General features: G+C 50.9%; 1 protein-coding gene across 2 annotated transcripts in view; it reads right to left on the bottom strand.

Annotated features, from left to right (window-relative positions):
* The window catches only part of PLEKHM2 (pleckstrin homology and RUN domain containing M2), a 37,410-nt gene extending 26,512 nt beyond the window's left edge, over positions 1 to 10,898 (bottom strand). For both annotated transcript variants that reach the window (XM_070510985.1, XM_014836225.3), the window contains exon 1: positions 10,708 to 10,898. In XM_070510985.1, the coding sequence (XP_070367086.1) occupies positions 10,708 to 10,767 (60 nt within the window). In that variant the 5' untranslated portion in view covers positions 10,768 to 10,898. The remainder of the gene's footprint in view (positions 1 to 10,707) is intronic.
* Positions 10,899 to 14,091: the final 3,193 nt, after the last annotated feature.

The following is a 14,091-nucleotide window of genomic DNA, read 5'->3' on the forward strand; positions in this document are numbered from 1 at the left end:
AGTGGGCACAGACCTGTAACACAGGAGAAGCCCGGCTCTCCCCCCACTGCCAAGGGAGGAGGTCGCCAGGTAACAGCAGCCGCCCTACTGGCTCCACGGAGACCAGGTATGTTTAGATGATAGAATGTTTAGAACAGCCTCAGCAGTCCAGGTCCAGGAGATGGAAATCCAAAAGCAGAAGAGACCCCAGCTGAAGGAAGGCTAGACTGCCACCTGACCTCAAATCACCTCTTTTAAAAATTAAATCAATGACGGCCCCAGTTACACAAGCTCAACTCAAACTCAGAGCCACCCTGAACCACAGGACCCTCCAGAGCCACCTAATCCCTGAGGCTGCCCCTCACCTGATGCTCCTGCTGGTGCGCTGTGGGCGAGGGACAAGTCTTGGGGAAAGTGAGAGGGCACTGCCTGCCTTGCCTTTGAAATTCTCTTCACAGTGTGGCTACTGATGGGTCAAACCAACCCTGTGGTCCTCACGGACATGCACTCTTCTTTCCAAGACCGAGCCTCAGAGGAAAGGCAGAGTTCAAGCCACGTGATACCATTTATTACCTTTGGGGTCACCGTGTCCCCAAACTTTGATGCCTGGACTCCTCCAGGGAGAGGGACCCTAACAGGGTTCGTCCACATTAGAGACAGCTAGAGAAGGGTTGGTGTGCTTAGAACTACCCGGTGTCCCCTTCAGGGAAGCCACCAAAGCAACTTCCCCACCCTGATCTTGCAGCAGCAATTTGCATTGGCTTCAGGCACAGACTCTCACAGATTTGAAAGGAAGGCTAGTACTCACCATCCATCCCCTCAAAAATAAACAAGTAGACAAATAAGTAAATATGGCAGGCAGGCTGGAGTCTTTTAAGTCTTAGCAAAGCTTCCTAAGGATAATAATGCCTGTTTTACATGATCCAAGGAATGGAAGGCCACTGCCAACAGCATTTCTGTAGAGGATATCCCCTGGAATCTAAGACAAGGCTGGGTGCTGGCCAAGCTGAAGAATTTCAGAACCTGAGAGCAGAAGAGCCCTTAGAAGACGCTTGGTTACAAAGTGGAGTTTCCTGGGGCTCTCATTCAGGAGAGTGTGTGTGTTTGTGGGGGTGGGGGTTAGAATGAGCGAGGGAGAGGCTATCAGTGAATAAAACTTTGACTACTGAAATGTGCTGAAAATCAGAAGAATAATCACTTAGCCAGAACTCTCATTTTGTAGGCAGGGAGATCAGGGCCCAGGGAGGTGAAGACACTTGCTGCACCTCCTGGCTTTGTCCAGGGGCTCTTCTGCTTTACTGCAAGGTCTCGGCCAGGTGTGCCCAGAGACCATGGAGGTAGCTATTCCTGGAGTTCCTTCCGTTTCCATCCCACGTGGGGATAAAGTGATGGTCAGGGGCACCTTCTATGACCATCTGGAAAGTGCTCATCTCAACATCTTACTGAGGAGGGCAGAGCAGTAGGGGCCTTGGGCCATTCCCAGGGCTCTGTAGAATGAGAGTTGGGGAACAGTGTCAGGAAAGTCCTAGTTGCTTCTTTCCTAGACATCAAGAGTGTTGACAGAGGCTTCGGCCCACTGGGTGTCCACTGCTCCACCAACCACAGGCAACCACAGTGCTTCTGGCTTACTCTCCTAATTTTAAAATCCCTACCCTGAGATCCCACCCCACCTTAGCCCGGAAAAGATTTCATTCTAGAACTGGAAGACCCAGAGATCACCCCTGCATAAGAACCAACCAGAGATCCCGTGATTCAGAAATAATTAGCCTAGGTTCCAGGTGGGCATGAAAAACGCTGTCCTTCAGGCAATGCCCCTGCCCAGGAAGGACTTGTGCCCAGGCTGGGTGGCTTCCTGGGACTGACTGGCCCTCCCATATGTAGAGTCATCATAAAGGTGTGCTGTCTGTTTACCATGGGCCTGCACTGTTCCCTAAGCAAGTTGGGTGAAATCAATTCTTCTTCATTTGCCACTAAATGCACCCAGTTATACAGCTTTCTTTCCTACCTCCCAAATCACTGCTCCTTAGCCCCTTTGCTGGAGAGCTGGCAGGCTCTCTGCTTTGTTGGTAGCTCTGCTGAAACACATGCAGGGAAAAAGCTGCAAAAAGCAGGTACGTGAATTATCCACGGATTTCATTTTTTTGTGCTTTCTTTGGGGTGTTGGAATAATGATAACAGAAAGGGACTGGCCTAGTTGGGCACAGATCTCTTGGGTAATTTGACAGAATATGGTTTCCAAAAGCAATTAAATGCAGCTTCTTCCTGGAAGGAGCGTGTACCAGCCCCAAGGTACCATGATTGTTCTGCCTCTGAACTCAGCAAGCCTTGACCTCCCCTGGAGGGACCAAGGGCTCCTTTCAAATTGGGGTGGAGAATGGTAAGAGGCTCTGCCAAAAAGTCTCTAGGCAGACACCAGAAACTAGAAGCCAGCCAGTGGCCTGGAAGAACACGCAGCACACACGATTCTGCTCCATGCTTTTACTGCTGAGATGGAAGCAGAAGCCCTGCCCTCTGTTTTCTGAGCCACGTTCTGTGTTGTGTGTGGCACTGCTGGGAGGAGGGAGGGAGTTTTTCAAAGCCTCATTTTAATCAGTCTTTCAAAGCCTGGGAGCCTTCACTGGTTCTGTGTTCATCTTTCACTTCCCTTTTTTTCTGCTGTACCTGAAAAATGATCTCATGAACGCTTCCCCCATCCAGACAACCATTTTGTTGCTGAGGAAAATGGTCATCAAGTCCTGTCTAAATCACATTAGGTTGGGAGGACACTAGGGGGACCCTTGCCTCCATTCCAAGGCCCGTGCAATACAGTTAGACTTCAGAGACTGAAAATGTAAACATAGGGTTAGGAAGCATGGCAAGAATTGCATGGATTACAAATCCATAACAGGCACTGAAGGGTATTAGGGAGGGCCTCGGGTATACACCTAATCCGTTGTGATTTGTTTAACGTCTGTCTCCTCTTCTAGAGTGCAAGCCCCACGGGGGCCAGGGCTTGCTGGCTCTGTTCACTGCTGATTCCTAGTGACTAGAAGAGTGCTCATAGGAGTCGGCCCGGTGGCGCAGCAATTAAGTTCGCATGTTCTGCTTCGGTGGCCGGGGGGGGTTCACAGGTTCAGATCCCGGGTGTGGACATGGCACCGCTTGGCATGCCATGCTGTGGCAGGCGTCCCACATAGAAAGTAGAGGAAGATGGGCATGGATGTTAACTCAGGGCCAGTCTTCCTCAGCAAAAAGAGGAGGATTGGCAGCAGATGTTAGCACACGGGGAATCTTCCTCAAAGAAAAAAAAATTTTTTTTAAAAAGAAGAAGAGTGCTCATAGTCACTCAGCAGATATTTGTTAAATGAATAGGTGGTTTTATGGAGGACTGGCCCACAAGACTGACCTGTTAGAATTTCAAGACAGACGTCATGGAGATGGAAAAGGCTCAGAGAAATGCAAACAGCGAGAGCCAGAAACATGGTTCAAATCTAGCTTTGCCCTTGTGAACATTACCATCTTAGGCAAGTTACTTCTCTAAACCTCATTTCCCTCATGGATTCAATAGGGGTCATGATCCATCCTGCGAGTTTGTCGTGAGCCTGACTGAGGAAATGTGTGTAAACAGCAGGTGCTGAATAAATTAAATGCAAGGATTCCTCCTGTATTGTCACTCCTCTTCCTCTCAGTGTGTTTGGACATTTCATGCCTCAGTAGTCCGTGATACCAAAAACAAAGAACTGTGGGTGAAAGTGTGAACAGAGGTTGAGTACTTATGAAAATTAAGTTTGGAGATTTTTGTGGATTTCAAGTCTACATCAGTCCTTTCCTTGTTCTCATATGTTACTGGGTTTCTTAGAATCTGTTAGTTCCAACTCTTTAGTACAGTATCAAGGGAGGAGGGGAGATTATAGGAAACTAATACTTTCTTCCTCATGTATTTCTATAATGTTTGTAAACACTTATAAGTAAAGGGAGAAAAGATAAATTACAATACGTAAAGCAGGGGAGAATGTCTGTGTGGCAGGGCGAGGGGCTTTGCTAGCACGAGAGAGGAGATGCTCTCAGGACCCTGGATAATTAGAATCACCAAGAGATCAATGACCTGAACTTTCAGCTCCAGCCAAATGGACTCTCCCAGAAGCTGTCTTTATTCTCCTGCCTCAAATGGAAGTTGCAGGATGTTCACACCTTAATCGAGCAGCAACAAAGACAAGGACAGGGCTGGAAAGGAAATTCACCTAAACCGACCAGCCCTGCTGCCTAGTTTAGATTCCCAGGGAGGAGAACTCTGGGCCCAGAGTTAGTCACTCCACATTGCACTCTGGGGTTCCAGGTCCCAAGCTGAGAAAGCTGCTTCATCAGCAGCAAGGCCACCCAGGAGAGCTTTCCCTCCTAAGGGAGAAAAGCCCTAGTGCTTTCCTTGGATGTAAGGGCACCGCCAGCTTCAGTGGGACCATACCCTTGCCATGGTGCTGAATCTTGATGCCTGAGATGAGCACTGAAGATTCGAGGGGGAAGAAGGACCCACCCAAGAGCCCCACAGTACCTACAAATGCCAACCTTCTCGTACCCACAACGTTCACACTCTGAGTATCAGCTCCTTACTTTCCACATTAAAACACGTCTTGACCACTCCACCCCTTACTCAGCGTTAGTTTTCAGACCGAACATTTTGTCAGCTGGCAGCAGATTTTCCATTTTGCTGGGAATTTCTTTCCCCAGTGGGCTCCAGCTGGATGCGTTTTGAGGGGGACCCTCAGGAATCACCACTGTTCCATCTGAAACTTCAGAGTGTTAACTGTTACTCCAGAGAGACAGCTGTAGCCCACCCTGATGAACAGGGGGCCTGCTGCTGCCACATGGCGACCTCCTTCTGTCTAACCCTAGGTGCAGGTGAGTTTCTGCCTGGCCTCCAGTCATCAAACAGAACCTTTCCATCTGGATGGACTGAATGCTAGAGCCAAGCCACAGAGAAGGAGGGCCCAGGGAGTTCTGTGATGGGACGGAAAGGGCCACAATGTCACAAGCTTCTCACAGAAACCAAACATTAGAGAAGCATTTTGTAAAAGGAGAACCATCTCTTAAAACCGAACGGGCAGGGCTCACAGAAAGCAGCTATCACTTCACTGGTACCCACTGCTGGGCCTGGGTGGGGTCACTCAAGGGGTCAGGTGCACACTTATGTGGTTTCCGGTTGGGGGCCTTCGCGTCTCTCACACCCCTCACTAGATAGTCTCTGTTCTGCGAGAGAGGGACGGAGCTGAGAACTACTGCCAACATCAGGACACAGGCGGGGGAACAGGAAGCCAGGAGGAGCGACCCTGACCCCTAGCACTTCAGTTTATAAAATGTGTGTGTGGATATTATTTTATTTAGATCTCGGCCCGGGTGACTCAGGTCACTGGGGATTTTGAGAACTCTTAAGATTTGAAAACTCTTAAGAGTTTTTCCATGAAGCCAGAGAGAACAAAACTATTGATTGAAACCAAATGGTCAATATAATTCCCACATATTTCTAACTACCAGGCCCTCCCTAGAAACGAGCTGCCTGGCTAATTTTTAACGTATGGGCAGATCTCACCCACCTGAAGGAGTAGGAAAAAAGCCCACCACCCAGGCCAGCCTTCTCAGCTGCACTGACAGGCTGGGTAGAACGACAGCTGCAGCCCATTCCCCAGTGTCAGCAGACCCCCGACTGGGAGACCCCTGCCTGGCGCAGGGCGTGCTGGCCAGAAATAGAACCTCGTGCAGAGCCTCCACTGCAGAGCAGGACATCTGCGCACAGGGAGGTGGGTGGGAGACCGGGCTGTCCCAGGCGAGGGAAGGTTGTCCCGACCCAGCAGCGTTCCCTGAAGCTCGGTTACTCTATTAAAATTCATTCATTTATGCTGTCTCAGGGGGCAGATTTGGAGCCGAGGAGACGGAGAACAGGGGCCACTTACTTTTTATTTTACACACTTCGGGGCTATCTGTGTGTTTTTTAAAACAATGACTCATTTTCTTAGAATAATCTCTCCTTCTCTTATCCAAATCAGTGTCCCTTGTTGGATGCAATGTCACCTCCTCAGGCAAAGTCTTCTCTGACCACCTCCTGTGTAGCAAACTCCCCTGCCAATCCTTTTTTTTGGGTGAGGAAGATCTGAGCTAACGTCTGTTGCCAATCTTCCTCTTTTTGCTTGAGGAAGATTGTTGCTGAGCTAACATTTGTGCCGATCTTCCTCCACTTCATATATAGCACACTGTCACAGAATGGCTTGATGAGTGGTGTGTACGTCGGCACCGGGATCTGAACTGTGAAACCCCGGGCTGCTGAAGCAGGCTGTGAACTTAACCACTACACCACCAGGCCGGCCCCTCCCCTGCCAATTCTTTACCACAGTACCTGCCTAATGCCTTCCTAACACTTAACACAATCTGAAATCATCTTGGTATTGGTTTGTCTACTAATTTATCACTCGCCTCCTCCTACTGGAATATCCACTCCCTGAGGGCAGGGGTCTTAATCTGCCTTGCTCACTATTACCCCCTCCAAGGGCCCAGGGCAGTGGGGACATATGGAAGATGCTCAGTAAACATTTTTGAAAAACTAAATACATGGACACGTGATGGGATTTACGAAGGTCTATATTCATTCTGCAAACCTGAGATGATGCGCAAAAACACAGTTACAAGAGAGGTTTGGTTCACTCTAGGATCGGTCACACCAATTTCTCTGAAGGTGATCCCCGGTGAGGCCGTTTTTGTGCACGCACACATGTTCATATATAAAGTACGGCCTGCCAAATCCAGCCTGTTGCCTCTTTCGGTAAATAAAGGTTATTGGAGCATAGCCACACCCATACACGTATGGATTATCTGTGGTTGCTTTTGAGCTGCCAGGGCACAATAGAGTAGTTGCAACAAAGACCACATGGGCTGAAAATATTTACCATCCGGCCTTTTATGAAAGTTTGACAAACCCTGAGCTTGAAGAAACAGAATTGTTTCTTTGAATTATACCTACTTTGCGGTATAGACTCCACAGAGAGCACTTCCCAGCGACATCTACAGAACCCTCAGCACTCCTGAGACTCGTCTATCTCCTCCCTGTCCTCGGAAGACAACCTGGGTGTCCCCACTTCCTTGGGGCTGCTTAGGCTGTTCCTTCTATCTTAAATGCCCGCTTCTTCTCCTTCTCTGAATTCTACCAATTTGTCAAGACTCAGTTAAGCCCTCCTTCGCCAAGGGCTTCTCCTTGCCATAGTTACGTTTTTAATTTTTCCTCCAACCAGTATACAAACTGCTGGAGAGCAGAGGCTGCCTCTTACAGGCACAGAGCTTTTGCGCATCCTGCATGTGTACACAACACTCATGCTCCTCAAAAACAAAAAACTCTCATGAAAACCACTGCCTTCCCTCCCCTGGAGAAGATGCTATTTAGCAGAACCACACGCCAATTCAAAATGCCAACACTGTCTTTGACTTGGACACCTCTCTTTAACTACTAACTAATCAGCAACCACAAGCTTTATTGTCGGCACCTGCGATGTTTCTTCTACACTCGCTCCCTTTTGAGAACATATGGAACTTGATTGTCACTGTTATTATTTTCATTTAACTGTGCTAATTATTAAACTCTCCAATTCTCTCTAACCCCCAGGAACCCTGTCTTCACATCAAAACACAGGTCTCCTTGGATCCAGGTCGGATAACAGCTATTTCACCTCTCTGATATTACAATGCATGTTCATCATCACAAACTCGAGGTGTCAAAATAGCCGAACTCAGCAATACTGCTTGGGGAGAGCAGTTATACTTGGGAGTGTAGTTTCTGGGAGGGGAAAAAAGGGGGCTTCTGGGATGATGGTTACATTCTGTTTCTTGATCTAGATGCTGAATACGTGGATGTGTTCACTTCGTGAGAACTCATTCAGCTGTACACTTAGGATCTGGGCACTGTTCTGTAGGTATATTCTATTTCAACAAAAAGTTCTAGGGGCCAGCCCAGTGGCATAGTGGTTAAGTTTGTACACTCTGTTTTGGTGGCCCATGATTAGTGGGTTCAGATCCCAGATGCAGACATACACACCACACATCGAGCCATGCTGTGGTGGCATCCCAGATACCAAATAGAGTAAGACTGGCACAGATGTTAGCTCAGGGATAATCTTCCTCAAGCAAAAAGAGGAAGATTGGCAACAGATGTTAGTTCAGGGCCACTCTTTCTTACCAAAAGAAAAAACAAAAAGAAAAAGTTCTAAAATACCCTTTGCAAACACAATAATACACAGTGGGTCTTTTTTTGCGGAAATACACATCTCATTTTCTTCACGCAATATCCTTCTAAAAAGATCAGCAAGACCATTTTACTAGTGGTAGGATGGAAGGAAAAAGGCAAAGGAACTCTCAAGGCGCCATATAACAAATTATTAGGTAAGACCGGTGTTCAAGGACAAATCTGACCCTGAGACTACCAGCCCTTACCTACTGCTGTAGCTGAACTGACTCCTATTAGAAGCAGATACTCTGATTCAGAAAACCAAATGCACTTCATGATCCAAGAATCATAAGACAGTGTTCTGAAACAAAGGAAGTGGCTAACAAGTCCAAATGGTGTTATATAACAGCCTTTAGGCGGTGAGGCACTTAGCTATCTTCAGACCTTGTAAAAGTGAGGAATTGGCTCTACCACAAAAAAACAGAAAAAACTACCACTTATGCTATAGACTGAATGTTTGTGTCCCCTCCCCTTCAAATTTATGTGTTGAAATCCTAACCCTCAATGTGATGGTGTTAGGAGGTGGGGCCTTTGGGAGGTGCTTAGGTCATGAGGGTGGAGCCCTCATGAATGGGATTAGCACTCTTATAAAAGAGACCCAGGAGAGCTCCCTCACCCCTTCTCCCACGTGAGGACACGGGGAGAAGTCAGCAGTCTGCAACTCTGAAGAGGGCCCTTGCGAGAACCCAACCATGCTGACACCCTATTTTCGGACTTCCAGCATCCGGAACTGTGACAAATAACCTTATGTTTATAAGCCACCCCGTCCATGGTAGTTTGTGACAACAGCCCAAACAGACTAAGACAACTTATTAAGACTAGCTCAAGCACCTGGCTAAACACTCTCCATACATACTCTGATTAAATCTTCACAACCAACCTAATTGTATCCTGCCTTACAGACGAGAAAATGGAGGCATGGAGAGGTTAAGGAACCTTACCCAAGGTTACAGCGTTATTAATAGGCAGGCCAGGGATTCAACCGAGGCAGCCAGAGTCCAGAATCCATGTTCTTAACCATGATGCTAGTCGTGCTTTGGTCGTGATGCACCTAGGGATGGGTTTCCAGTTTCTAGGGTGCGATTTATATCTTCTGGCATGCATTACAGCTCAATAAAATCTGCTCGTCCCAATGCATAAAATTATAGGAACCTTGACAAGCACACCTAACTCCATAAATGTCAGCCTGATTTACAGAGCGGATCTCTGCCTTCAAAAGATTCCTGCTTACACAGATGACGGTGTCCATGGCCACCCCCTTTCTACCCAGCACTTTCCCCATTTATTTGCTGGAAATCCAAAGGCAAAAAAACCACTTGGCCTCCCTGAAGCCATAATCAGCCCCAATTAGAATAGAAAGGTTGGTGATCTTCCTTTGTCTTCCATTACTAAGGACGTATTGCTTCAACAAAGTGTTTGCTCATCCTTCTTGAGTAACAAAAACTATACCCCAATTGCATCAGCAAAGCTCAAGAAAACTGAATAAACAAAACTTTTGTTAGATGTCTGCAATGCTACCTTTTAGAGGAACATTTTAGTAAGAGCATTTTGAATCTACTTTTCTTTTTAAGCCACATTGATCTTTATGAAAGGTAAAATTGCTTTCCTATGTTACTTTTGAGGAATTTAAGTGGGGGGAAAGTTATCTAAATATAATGGTTGATTTAATTATCTTCAATTTGATTTGTTGAAGTGATTCAAATAATCTGATGAGGCTTTTCCCCCAAGTCATCCCCTCCACCCCGCCTCCAGTTTCTGAGACTATCAGGTGTGCCAGGAATGCAGATTAGGAAAAAAATCCACAAACACTCCAACTGTGTGGAGCCCCACACAGCAAGGTGTCTGTGGTGTCACCAAGTTCCACCCATCACCATCCAAACTGCAATCCCCAGGTTCTTCAGGTTCTCAACCAAAGCTCTGAAATGAGCCTCTTCAAAATTGCCATTCTTGAGCACGATTATTCAGGGTACTTCCCAGGACCAGAGGCAATGTCACCCAGAACTGGGAAAACTGGAAGCTGCTTATCACCAGCCTCGACCCTGACTGTCGGACTCTGCCAGACGCAAGCCGGGAGATGAGGATGCAGGGAGGCCGCCCAGGGATGCGCTGCCGGCTCGGGTCCTCCCAGGGCCTTTCTGCTGCTCAAGTGGGGGACACTGGCGGGTCGCGGCCCTTCTGATTGACGCAGGGCCCCCGGGCTGCCCTGTGGAAGCTCTGAGGATGCTAACCGCAACTTTGTTCTTTAAAAATAGCTCGGAGGCCGCGGCGCTCACGTGAGCGGCCCCGCTTCCCCTCCATCGGCCCGGGGCTCCTGGCGGCTCCTCGCCCCCGGGGTCGCTGAGGGGAAGGGTGGCGTGCCCGAGCCCCGGTGACCCGAGGGACCCCGGGCCCAGGCGAGCGACCCGAGGGTAGGCGGGGGCGCGGGATGGGGTCGGGGGCCCGGGCAGGGCGGGCTGGGCTCAGGCTCGGGGAGGGCGGGCCGCGCTCACCTTCTTCACCGACAGCGAGATGTTCTCCAGGATCCGGTCCTTCACCTCCCGCGGCTCCATGGCGCCGCCGCCGCCGCCGCCCCGCCGCCGCCGCTTCCCGCGCCGGGGGCCCGGGGCCGCCGCCAACCGCTGCCGCCGGCCGTGCGGGGCCTCCGTCGTGCCGGCCGCGGGGCCCGGCGCCCGCCGCCCGGCCCTCGCCTCGCCCGGCCCCTAGCTCCGCCGCGGCCCGGCGGCTTCGGAGCGCGGCCGGCGGGGAAGAGGCCGCGGGCTGTGCGCGGCGGCGGCGGCGGCGGCGGCAGGAACTGATGTCAGGCGGGGCGGCGCCAAGGCGCCGGCCGGGCCGGGACGCCCGCGCCCGGAGACCCCGGGGTCCCCGAGACCGCAGACCCCGGGCCCCGACTCCGGCCCTCGTCAGCCAGAGCGTCCGGCCGGGGCCCCTCAGCCCCCAGACCCTTGGTCCCCTCAGCCCCTCCCAGACCCCGGAACGGCTCAGCGCGCCCAAAACCCGGGACCCCTCAGCTCCACCCAGACCCCGGGACCCCCCCTCAGACCCCCGCAGACCCTGAGACCCCTCAGCCACCCCTAGACCCCGGGTCCCCTCAGCCCCCCCCAGACCCCGGGACCCTTCAGCCGTCCCCAGACCCCAGGACCCCTCAGCTTCCCCCAGACCCCGGGACCCCTCAGACCCCCCCCCCCCAGACCCCGGGACCCTTCAGCCGTCCCCAGACCCCAGGACCCCTCAGCCCCCCCAGACCCCGGGACCCTTCAGCCGTCCCCAGTCCCCAGGACCCCTCAGCCCCCACCCAGACCCCTGGCGCTGACCCCCAGACTCTGGGACCCCTCAGCTACCCCCCCCCCCCACCAGGCCCCGGGACCCCTCGGCTCCCAGACCCCAGGACCCCTCATCCTCCCCAGACCCCGGGCCCTGACCTCCCGTCCTCGTCAGCCCACGAACCCAGGCCTCCCGGGCCTCCTCGGTGCCCCCAGCCCCTGCACCGGCCGGGGGACCCTGGAGGCCCCCACGGATCCCGGGGATCTGGAGATCCCCTCAGCCCAGAGACCCCTCCCACGCTCCCCTTCCCTAGTCCAGAGGTCCCCGCCATGCCAGGACCCTGAAACCCCCTCAATGCTCAGACCCGGCTCCCCTCCGCCCAGAGAGCAGGCCACCGGCCTTTGGAGCCTAGAGACCCGGGCACCCCGCCCGAGCCCCCCCGCAGACCCCAGCCCTCCGGCCCTCCCCCTCACTGCCCAGTCCTCAACTTTCAGGCTACATCAGGTCCCTGGTGTCCCTCCCCACCTCCAAACACAGCTTCTTCACTTCACCTGCGTCCCAGGGCACCTTTCCCTTCTTACCCTTGTCCCGCTTCAGTGGGCCCCGTGTCCTCAGGGCCCTGACTCCCCCAGCCCTGAACCCCACCATAGCAATTGCTCCTTTCCCCACACGTGCCTCTGACGTTCACCCTCTCTTCAAGCCACCTCCACTTCAGTTCTGTCTCCTGCCTGGCTCACTTAACTCACTCAGTCCCCAAATAAATAGATTGCTGATACACCCACTAGTCTCTCTTTTTTTAAAAAATGTCAATATATATTCTTTTTTTTTTTTTTTTCACTTTTTAAAGATGGGGATACAATTGACATATTCGTTTCAGGTGTACAGCATAATGATTCGATATATGTACATATTGCGAAATGATCACCACCCTTTTTATTTTTAAGACACCCCAATTCTCAACTTCAGCTCCCCAGTTTTCCCTCTTCCGTGCTCAGGCAACCCTTCCCTCAGCCTCCCAGACCTAGTCGCCCCGGCACTGACGTGAAACACTGACTCAATGGCTTATCCTAGATGGACTCCACTCCATGAACACCCAAAAGATCCCTTCCCGTCCCTCAGCTTCCCCAGAAAAGACCCAAGATGGTGGTAGTTATTTTGTTTTGTTTTTATATGACCGGATAAGAGGACAAAATTATGTGTCAGGAAAAGGCAAGAGAACAACTACTTGAAAAACCGAGGTTGCTGCATTCTGTTACCACCTCAGGATCTAGGGCAAGAGTCCTTAACACGAATGATGACGATGACGATGATGATGACTGTTGAGTGCTGACCATGTGCCATGCACTGAGCCAGGTGCTATACACTCATTTGTCTCATGTATCCTCCCACAACAACTCTTGTCCAGAGGAAGAAACTGAGGGATGGGGGTAATTTACCCAAAATCATACAGCAAATGGTGGAGCCCGGAAACTATTTGTGTCCTTTTCTGAGCCAAGGATCCCTTTACATTTCTTCATACTGTTCTAGGAGGCGACCCCATAGCGGCTTGGTCTAAGCCGTTAGGGAAAGAAGCAGTCTCTAAACTCAGGGCATTTTATTAGTATTGAGCTCAGGAAAATAAGAGAGAATAGCCTCTGTGGAGCTGGGCAGGGGCAGAATGACAGGTGGGGAAGGAGGCTGCCATAGCTAGACAGGTAGACAAAAGGCGGAGGGCAGAGGACACATTACTTTGAATGAGGATTTGTCAGGTGTCCAAAGGTGTTTGAGGCAAGTGGGAGGACAAGCAGCCTTGAAGGACCAGCCTGACAGCTTGGGTGTGCTCCCGTGCCGCTCCACCCAGGCTAGGGTGCCTGCAGGCCCCAGCCTGTCAGATGCAACTCCGGCTCCGGAGAATCCATTCAGCCCAAAGTGGAACTTTGTGATTCTTCCCTGCTGTTAAGTAGCAAACCCCATTAAAAAAAAATGTTTTAATCAACAATATTCTACCTTGGGGCCGGCCCCGTGGCTGAGTGGTTAAGTTCGCGCTCTCCGCTGTGGCGGCCCAGGGTTTCGCCTGTTAGAATCCTGGGTGCAGACATGGCACTGCTCATCAGGCCATGCTGAGGCGGCATCCCACATGCCACAACTAGAAGGACCCACAACTAAAAATACACAACTAGGTACCGGGGGGGCTTTGGGGAGAAAAAGGAAAAATAAAATCTTAAAAAAAAAAAAAGAATATTCTACTTTTATTTTTTTTTGGTGAGGAAGGTTGTCCCTGAGCTAACATCCATGCCAATCTTCCTCTATTTTGTATGTGGGATCCCCCACAGCATAGCTTGATGAGCAGTATGTAGTTCCACCCCCAGATCCGAACCTGAGAACCCCGGGCCACCCAAGCAGAGCACAGGAACTTAACCACTGCACCATGGGGCTGGCCCCACATTCAACTTTTTACAACATTCAGGAGGAACTTATGGTCTCATTGCTTAGGAATCTCATCGAATTCCTAAGGTTTGCATAGGTATGTCGGTGGGTGAGAGAAGAGAGGCACATTTTAGTTTCACAAGACTTCTTGCAGGGAAGCGGAGCGGGCCAAGTGTGTGTGTTCATAGGCAGATAATTGCCCCATG

The sequence above is a fragment of the Equus asinus genome, chromosome 5 (assembly GCF_041296235.1).
Source record: "Equus asinus isolate D_3611 breed Donkey chromosome 5, EquAss-T2T_v2, whole genome shotgun sequence".
Classification (NCBI taxonomy): Eukaryota; Metazoa; Chordata; class Mammalia; order Perissodactyla; family Equidae; genus Equus; species Equus asinus.